Below are 9,686 nucleotides of genomic sequence, written 5' to 3'. Positions count from 1 at the left end.
CATGGAGTTAAAGATAATTTCATCTTTTGTGGGCAGAATAAAAAAAAAAAAGTATAAAAGCATGATATGACATATTGGCTTTATGATCCCATCGTTTAATAAGATGTGATTAAACATATCTAATTATGTGGAGTACGGTGAAACCTAGATATTCCACTTGCTACTACAGGAAAGGGCAAGGATTAAATAATTAGCAAATGGCCCATCATGGGCCAGGGGTTACAATGTCAGTGACAGCTTTCAATTACGATGTTCCTATAATTTCTTTTTTAAGCACGAATCTTCGAGGAGATTAAGATGCCAAAACTAGAATAATCAACCAGGCACGCCAACCTATTCATCAACTTGAATCTGGACATTGATTGAGATTAGTTAACCTTAAAAATATATCACTACTTTAAACAGCGTCTGAGACAGATATCAAACATACTATGAAACAACCCAACCAACTCTTTCTCTATGTTTTCCATATGCCGTGGTCAAGCAAGTTGGCCTCTTGGAGATATTCAATAGGCAACACCTGTACATATATTATTGAGTTAAAAGGGCGCTATACAATCAATTTGTCTTCACTTAATTAAACCTTAAAATCAAAAGATATAATCAAATTTATGATTGCTTTGCTAGAAGGATAAGGAAGACAGTTAAAAGTTGGGCCACACATCACATCTTTAAAAAATAATTAATCTTAACCCACCAGCTTAAAAAAGTTAAAAAAAAACAGTATTAATGCAACAAAATTGCAAGGCCAAGAGGTCAACTCTTGTATGTGAATTTCAAGAAGATTTAAACTTAATAAGCACAAAACAAACCAAACCCAAATTAGTCTTGCAAGCGGTGGGGATATAAGATAATATATATGCAAACCAAAAAAAAGAGAAAGAAAAATTACACTTGGTCCTTAGGTTATAGTGTAATTGTAGAATTCGTTCCTAAGTGTTAGTCATATTCACTTTTCGTCCCGATGTTATCAGTGACGTTGCACTTTTTGTCTCTTTACTAAAACATTAGGGATGAAAATGACGAAAAGTGAACATGACCAACACTTAAGGACGAATTCTGTAATTGCCTTACAATTTAGGGACGAAAAGTGCAAATTATCAAATTTTGGATTCATTTCGAATCTTATTTAATAATAGGCCATAAAAGAAGGTATTAGTTTTGTAGAGCAGGAGCCTAACTTTTACGTCTTCTACAACACAGATCAAGGAATACAAAAGATTCAGCATTGAAGCCGTACTAAATTCAAAAGTTTCTCCCCCTCGATCCTCCCAAAAAAAACTGTTCAAATTCTTAAGCCCTCCACAATAGTTGAGGTTTTACTCTAAGTTTTTTGTGGCCCAGACATCCACATCATCATCTACTATCTCACTCAATCCCAAAAACTCTTCTTCACATTAGTTTTAATTTTTTCTCAGATTTTTGTGGACCCACCATTTCATCCTACTATATTTTAATTATTTCTTTATCTATTAACATTCTAAAAATTATAATTGTAATTATAATTATAAATTATAAATTTAATGACAATATTTAATTAAATTAATAATAATAAATTTAATAATAATGTTAAATTTAAAAATTAAATAATAATTATTAAAAAAAAAACAATACAAAATAAGAAGCTGCCATTAAATTTTAAAGAAAAAAAATAAAAAAATAAAAAAAAATAAAAAGCTGGCCGTTGCAAATGCAACGGCCAGCACTAAATGAAATTAATTTAAACAACCCCATTAATTTAACACCCCCATTTAACTAAAGCTGGCCGTTGCTGTCATAACTAAAGCTGGCAGTCGCTGACAAAATCCTGACAGTAAATGGGGGTGTTGCAGGAAAAATTTCTCCAAAATGCAACACCCCCATTTGTATAAAACTTGATGGGTTAGTTCTTTCTCCTATAAATTTGTGCCAAGGTATTCTTGTTCCAATGTTCTGACTTAGTTTACCTAAGGGGCCATGATGCAATAAAATATATAGAATCCTGAATTTTGTCTATAGCCACATGCTATGACAGTACGGCTATGGAAAAAGAAGATAATATTTTTGCTTAATCATGGAAAAGAATCTCAATAATCACCAAATCCTAATACTAAATAGTAAACAGCTAGGCGTATTTTTCTAATAATTTTCCCTACAGGCAGATATGATTTGAGCTGAATAAATAAACAGATTAAGTTTCTGATAATTTAAGGTATCAGGTACACACATGTTTACCTGGTATTATACTCCATGTCCCCTGCTGGCTGCTGCTATGATTAAACAAGGAAATTAAAGCCATGTGTTAAGGATCTGTTCAACCCAAAAAAATCTCTTCTCTAGACTAAAAAAACCCATAAATAATTCCCCTAGTTATAAAAATCACAAGCAAGTGGATTGAGTGTGATTGATCATAGAATTCAGTGAAGCATCAAAATTTAAAAGTAACACAAAAGGTGCAACAAATGAAAGGGGAAGATCTACATCTACATATGTAGCAAGGGGAGTGGAATTCTCTTTGCCATAGAGAGCATCCAAGGGTTCCTTGGAGGTGATTAGACACTATGTTCGACAGGGAAAACCCTTGGCTACACCTAAAAAAGAGAGCATCCAAGGGTTCCTTAGAGGTGAAAATAGGGTTTTTCATGAAGCAAACCTAAAAGAGTCAAAAGGAACTCAATTTCTATAGGTCAGAAAAGCACATAAACAAAACAGGCTAACCTAATACCTAACTCATTATATGGAGCATCAAGAAAAGGTGCCATAAATTCAGCTCCTAACAAATGCAAATTCACATATTATACCCCATTATTGTTACATAATACATATATTATATATTGGCACTGCTTGTCAGAGCTTATGACTATGATTTGTGATCATAATTTGTGATTATGAAATGTGAAAAATTCATAATCCATGCTAAGTAATGTATGGATTACTGGCTTTAATAAACTAAAATTTGCTGTACAATCCAAGATGATAATCTTTGCCAAACAAATAAAAAGTAAATTATCAAATTTATTATCCCAATAATCAGAATAAATAATAATCTTTACCATACACCGCTATTAATGGACACGACTATTCACTTCCTAGGCATGTGCTAAAAAATAGTCATAATTCCACCACCTTAATGGTTTCTCAATTCAATGGGCACTCAAAAAAGGAAACTTGCACAATGTCAAGTTGCACCTTGTTTAATCTCAAACAGAAACAATATGGATTAGTTTATAGTCATTATCCCCAAGACATAATATTACAGTATTAGAGAATGCTAAAGAATAGCAATATGTCATTTCACAACAAAATTATCAGAAGATATTCCTCTCATGAACAGAACAATACTTTCTTTCCACTAATTTTTTTTCCGTAAATATGAATATATAATAGAAAACTAAAGAGAGAATTGGAAGTTAAGAGAATAAAGAAGAAAAGAATAAAATTCTTTGAGAAGTACTGAAGGGGAATGCAAAGACTGTAAAGGCTACAAGTATAAACCAAGGAAGATTACAAGAGACACCCAAAGGAACAATGCAAATGTATCACTAGATCTATGTATCCTCTGTTCATGACTGATACTTTTCCTATTAAAATTTAATGTATTCTCTGTTCAGGACTGATACTTTTCCTATTAAAATAATATGCACACTATATTCCCCTTTAGAGTTCTGCAATAATTTTCTTATGAAAGATTTAAGTAATTCCTTGCAGTGAAAGTTTAGCAAATGAGAAAAAGCAACTATCAAGCTAGTAGGACATGTATGTGAAGCCATATAACAGAAAATAATAAAGTCATCAACAATACACTTGCCACAATGTTTGACAAACAAATGAAAAGCATAAATTTTCAGCAGATGAATTGCACACAGAGAAAATGACTAAATGAGGGATATTTGTCACCATATTACCATTAAAGAGAAGCTATGATCAATTGTTGTGAGAGAGACCCAATTGAGGAGAATCCCTAAACATTGAGACAGCTGTGGCCTGCATTAATTAGAAAATCTCATAAGGATTTCAAGTTCTAGGATTACAAAGCAAATATTTCTTAAAACAGCCTTCATACGTTGAATCCTTAGAACAAGATTCAGAAGTTGACATACTTAAATAATGTTTGGGAGAAGACAATAGTAATAGTCATAAAGTATGTGAGATGCATATGTTGTAACCTTATCATAGGCTACTAGGAAGTTATAGGTCATATACTCATATTGTTGGCATTTCAAGAACAATCGTTAAACATCATATAATGGATGCTCTTTCACGGCTTCAATTGCTAAAATTGTGTAGTGATAGTTGAGTCTTTTTGTTCCTCAATTTAGTTATGGCTTTACTTCTAGGTGATACCATATAATTTTTTTTTTAATATGACATGAAAAGGATTAGGATCAGACCTTGATAATTTATGGTATTTATTTCTGGCCCAGTAATTTCCTCTCCATCATCATCTAGCAACGAAATACCAGATGACGTTATGTCGAAGGGAAAAGCAATTGGTGGAGATATTGAAGATTTTGCTACTTTCATAAACCTTTGACCTACAAGAGACAAGATAACAGTAATTGGCACTTTATTCTTTAATGTATACATTTTTTCAAAAAAATTTATCCATCATTGAGGAATGAACAAGAAAACTTCGAGGGCTTTGCTTGTGTTACATAATATGAATGCAATGAATCCTCAGTTTCTTAAGTGACAAAGTTGAGCTAAATAGATCAGTCTTTTCATGGTGAATCTGATAGCAGTTTTAAGCCGCAAGGAACATTAGCAAGAACCAACCTGATCTAGATTCAAATACAAGGCGATTCGTAACAGCATGAGACCAATGGATTCCAAGAGCAGCAATTAAATGGTGATCAAATTTTGTGGGATTATCAAGGTTGTTAGTTATCCTCTGCGCTGAAAAGGATAAATGTTAAGTTATTCAACAAGTTGATAAGCTGGAACAGATAAATGCTAAGATTTTCAAAAAACCAACTTCATTCCATGCCTCATAATTAATACTTCTAAACTTTTTTAGAGAAAAGCCAGAAAGCTCAATTAGTTGATTCCATTATTATGTCAAGTCCATCAATTGTTGCGCTATTTCTCAGTGTGGACTTTCATGTCTCATTCTGCAAGAATACCTTGGAAAAAATACTGGGATATTTCATCACGATTTTGAGATCTCACTTGGTTGGTAACCACAACAGGAATTCGTGAGAACTCAGCAAGCGATCTGAGGAGTTAGAAAAAAGATATACACAAGCTAAAAAATTGATCATTTCGAGTCCGAGGAAACAGAAAGGAAATTTTTGAAACCCAAATAAAAAGATAAAATTCTCACTTAAGAAATGATATGTGCCAGCCCAATGAGTGTTGTCTATGAGGCCCCTGTGAGCTTTCCCTAAATCAATTTGTCAGGTATTCATAAAATGTTAATTTAGGGGAAAACAATATGCACCACAAAGGTAGAAACATGACCATTCATTCTTTAAGGTATTAATGAAGCCAAATCAGCCACATGACAAGAACACAAGAAACACAAGTAAATTAGGTTAAGAGATCACAATGAAAGAGTGAATTCCTAACAAAGAACCTCCTTGCACACTGCTTACAGCATAATGTGGGTATGGATAAGAACAAAAATGTATCAACTTCTAGTCTAATAAGTAATCAACTTTCCTTTTTCAACAGCTCATATATGACCATAAAGGGATAAAAAGAACCTTCAAAGTTGCTTACATATATTTTAAATCAAATGTGGTTAGGTCACATCTTTTTGACATCCTAGGTAACTGTTGGACAACCAATGAAGGGAAAGAGGAAATGGAATTACCCTGAAAGAAGAGCTGCCAAGCTATCAACAATTAGCAGCTTCACATTATGTTGGAAGAGAGAATCTCTAATTTGTTGTAATCTGATAATAAGAAGTGTGTGAGCAGACAATTCTTAAATATCCCAAAGATTATAATTATCTAAGGTAACTAAATTTGGGAATGCTAGAGTCCTCTCCTAAGATTGAAGGGTATTGCTGTCCCTTAGGCCAGTGCCTCCAATCAGACTCTTTCATAATCTTTATCACTAAAATCTAATTTCCATCAATTAGTTGGTAATCTAGAGGCTTGATGTTCATTTATTATGATGCACCATCTTAAAAAGCTTCCAAAATAGTAGCAAATCTGATTATTTTCCTTTTCACTGAAAAGACTGAGTTACTTATTTCTAACTGTACTGAGTTATGCAATTTTCCTAGGCAAGGGACCCCGACTCGAACAACAGAAGAGAAAGGAAAGAAAGAGGGCAAGAAAAAGGAATAGTTTCCAATTCGAGAATAGTGGTTTATAAACCAACTAAATCTCCCCACCACCACATGTGCACATCCATTTCACTTTCTTTAAAGCTAGGCATTCCATTAGTTCTTAGGCTGGCAGCAGATATGTCAACACTGCTTCAAACCTCTCTGTAAATTCAGAAAGTGATGTCGGTCTGAGTACAATGATCCTTCCTGCCATCTGCAGGATAAACCAAGACTTCCTTATTGAAAAGTTTGATGTTTTGTACTATTTCATTAAAGCCATGTCAAAGAGGTAACTCTCCAGATGAAGGCATCAGTATCAATACAGGTTTCGTGTATTTATAGCAAGGAAACAGAAACAATTTGAAATGAATGAGGACACGGAGAGAGAAAGAACAGAAGAAAAATGTACCACTCTCCAGATGAAGGCATCAGTATCAATACAGGTTTTGTGTATTTATAGCAAGGAAACAGAAACAATTTGAAATGAATGAGGACACGGAGAGAGAAAGAACAGAAGAAAAATGTACATTGAAATATGTATTGTAAATGGGATTATCATGGACAGTATGGGATCTAGCCAGGTTAACTACTTCCATCTCTGTGCAATTCTATCAACCCTCAAAAACAAGCAAATATATATATATATATATATATATATATATATATATATAACTTCCCAATTGATCTAGATAAGTATTCATTATCTAGTTCAAAGATTATTTTCTTTGCCTATCTTCTGAAATTTAAGGAATGCAACACAATATATACTCTTCAATATGCAATGTACCTCTTGAGCCATATTTTCCTTGTGAAATACTTCTGGGAAGCTATTCACTCCAATTTCTATCATTCTGAAAACAATATAGATTCAAACAGTGGTAAAAAAGAATGTATGCCCCCAATATGAGGAGCTTATAAAGTAAGCATCATTTGGAGAACCTTTTAGAACTGAATTTGGATTCTGTATCAATGAATAACACATGACCATCTAATCCTCCATAAGCAGAAGGAAGTGCAGCAAGCAATGAGAGCTTGAGGCAGAACTACATGTTAGAGAAGAATAAGAAACATAAGCTTCAGAGAAGAGTTACATATTGGACCCAACAAAAGGCATACTGAGTAATGACAATATGAACAACCAAAAGAATATGAAGGCCTACTCCATCTTATGAAATTTTCGCCAACAAATTAGCAATCAACATAGTTTTCAATATAACTATTAAGAGAAACAAGCACAATATAAATGCATATAATTTGAGATATTTTTTGTACAGTGACAATGATACAACTATATAAGCCAATCAAGAAAACTAGTCAAAGCAAAAACGCCATCATACCTGGGTTTTGCCAATCCCTGCAGGACCGACCAATTCCGTAACAACACCAAATGGAATTCCACCGCATAAGGCAGCATCTAATCCTTTCAAACGAGTTGGAAGGTGGCCTGCAAAATTCTCCTTGTTGACACGCAGTTCCAGAAGAGACAAAGCCTAAAAATCGAAACTAGAAATCTGATCATAAATAGTTCTCTTACAAACCTCCATACAAAATATTCTAAAGCAGTAATCTTACAGTTTGATATGGCGGCGAAGCAATTTCACTAATGTGTCCCACTGCAGATATCACCTCGGACAAATTCAAGTCTAACAACTCCATCAACTCGAATTCAGTCAAGGACAGTGCATCCTGTAAACAGGCAGTTGAATGCAGATCAAAATACACTTTAGTTAACGAATGTTCTACTAAAACTTCCCCTGAATCGAGAATTCTGCGAGAGAATGAAGATGCGGAAGTTCGAGAACTGAAAACGGTGAAAAGAGGATGTAGAAATGCGTAATATGGACGGCGCTGGTAATTGAAAGGGAGTTGGGAGAGGAACCTTAGCGGTGATGATGTTTCGAGCCGCAAAGACGTTGGATACAGACTTGGGAAGACCCATTTGGCTTATGAGCTTGTTCGCCATCTCTCTCTCTCTCTCTCTCGTCTCGCCAACACGAATAACGAAAATGGGGAAGGGAAGGCAGTAGCCGCTTTCCCGCCAATCTTGTCGACGCATATCAGCATATGGAGCCCGTTTGGTTCTTTTGTTTGGACTATGATGGGCCCCAATTCCCGGAAGGTCCACATCACGTCTTTATCTTCTTCATTAGGGCCCATAAGCCCACAATTCGCAGAAAGGCTAGAATGATAACCCAACGCCAAAGTTTATGGCTTGTTTGGCAATTCGCGATTAGCGGTTAACGGATTATGTTAATAATTAGCAAATTGTGTTAGCAGGTTTAATCAGCGATTTGTAAAAAGATGTTTCGTAAAATTAGATGTTTTGAATTAACGGTTAACATGTAAAATGACATATAAAAACATTAGTGTTTTTTTTAAATTGCTATGTCCTTGAGGGTAGTAATAATAATTATAACCATTTAGAAACTATAAAGTATCTATTCATTTAATATTTTAAAAAGTGAATAAATAACAATATAACAATAAATATTAATTCAAATGAACAATACATTTCAAATTCAATAAAACAAGTCTATATCATAATAAATAATTATAATATAAAATAAGTCTTCGAGGAGCATCTAGCTGCCATCAAACTTGAAACAATGTCATTGCGAAGACTTGCCATCTTTTGAGTTCTCATTTCTTCTTCACCTTGAGCAAAATTAACTTCAACATCTTGAAAAATATTTTGAGGTATGAATTCAGGATCTTCGTCAATGATTCTAAAAGTTGGGTCTCCAATCGTACTTCTAATATAGTTGTGTAGTGTAAAAACATGAACATATTACCCCCCTCTGTCTCATTTTATGTGTTTGGTTCGATTAACGAGGCTTGACTGAAGTTATTTTTAATTCAAATTTTCATAATATTAAGTTTAGTATTAATATTCAAAATTTATATATTTAGAAACTACACTAAAAATACTATTAAACACAAAAAAAAATCAAATTTAAAAATAAGTAAAAAATAATAAAGAAAATAAACAAAGAAGAAGAAGTTGATTTGACCAATGAATAGTAAGTAAGACAGATAAAATGGGATCGAGAGAGTATCATATTTTGATCTATTAATGAATATCTAGGCATTTTTTTGTAATATCTTCCATCGAGCTTTAAGAACACCAAAATCCCTTTCTATACAACTTCTTAATAATGAATAAGCTCGATTAAATACTTCTCTAGATCCATTTGGATTTGCCCCAAGAAACTTCGATTGATGATACCTCATATTGGGGTAAGGTGTCAAATACCCTTCTCTTTCTAGGTAGTATTTGTCAACCAAATAATACTTGCATAAATGTATACAATAGTGATATATATATATATATATATATATATATATATATATATATATATATATATATATATATATATATATATATATATATATATATATATATATATATATATATATATATATATATATA

At 33.1% G+C, this 9,686-nt stretch overlaps 1 protein-coding gene across 4 annotated transcripts; it reads right to left on the bottom strand.

Moving 5' to 3' along the window:
* Positions 1-336: 336 nt before the first annotated feature.
* Positions 337-8,280, bottom strand: LOC116024891 (DNA repair protein RAD51 homolog 2). Of its 4 annotated transcripts, none has more exons than XM_031265914.1 (14): positions 8,136-8,279; positions 7,829-7,942; positions 7,594-7,746; positions 7,196-7,299; positions 7,044-7,107; positions 6,415-6,470; positions 5,795-5,875; positions 5,303-5,362; positions 5,103-5,194; positions 4,756-4,875; positions 4,371-4,514; positions 3,885-3,963; positions 2,215-2,249; positions 337-520 (listed from the first exon to the last, which is right to left on the bottom strand). In XM_031265914.1, exons 1-12 carry the CDS (start codon positions 8,217-8,219, stop codon positions 3,941-3,943), a joined length of 1,095 nt encoding a protein of 364 aa, XP_031121774.1. In that variant the 5' UTR covers positions 8,220-8,279; the 3' UTR covers positions 337-520; positions 2,215-2,249; positions 3,885-3,940. The 4 variants fall into 4 exon arrangements, with proteins under 4 accessions (XP_031121774.1, XP_031121772.1, XP_031121775.1 ...); XM_031265912.1 differs by having other exon boundaries at positions 2,215-2,246; XM_031265915.1 differs by lacking the exon at positions 4,371-4,514 and having other exon boundaries at positions 2,215-2,246; positions 8,136-8,280.
* Positions 8,281-9,686: the final 1,406 nt, after the last annotated feature.

The sequence above is a fragment of the Ipomoea triloba genome, chromosome 7 (assembly GCF_003576645.1).
Source record: "Ipomoea triloba cultivar NCNSP0323 chromosome 7, ASM357664v1".
Classification (NCBI taxonomy): Eukaryota; Viridiplantae; Streptophyta; class Magnoliopsida; order Solanales; family Convolvulaceae; genus Ipomoea; species Ipomoea triloba.
The sequence above is the reverse complement of the archived record's forward strand: the minus strand, read 5'-3'. Positions and strand labels throughout refer to the sequence as shown.

What these genes read in the sequence shown, in the direction of transcription:
- LOC116024891 (XM_031265914.1), bottom strand. Translation starts at nt 8,219, where the DNA reads ATGGCGAACAAGCTCATAAGCCAAATGGGTCTTCCCAAGTCTGTATCC. An exon ending in TTGGCAGCTCTTCTTTCAGG is followed by an intron (nt 5,363 to 5,794) that starts GTAATTCCATTT and finishes AAATTGATTTAG; the next exon opens with GGAAAGCTCACAGGGGCCTC. An exon ending in TGGCACATATCATTTCTTAA is followed by an intron (nt 5,195 to 5,302) that starts GTGAGAATTTTA and finishes CTAACTCCTCAG; the next exon opens with ATCGCTTGCTGAGTTCTCAC.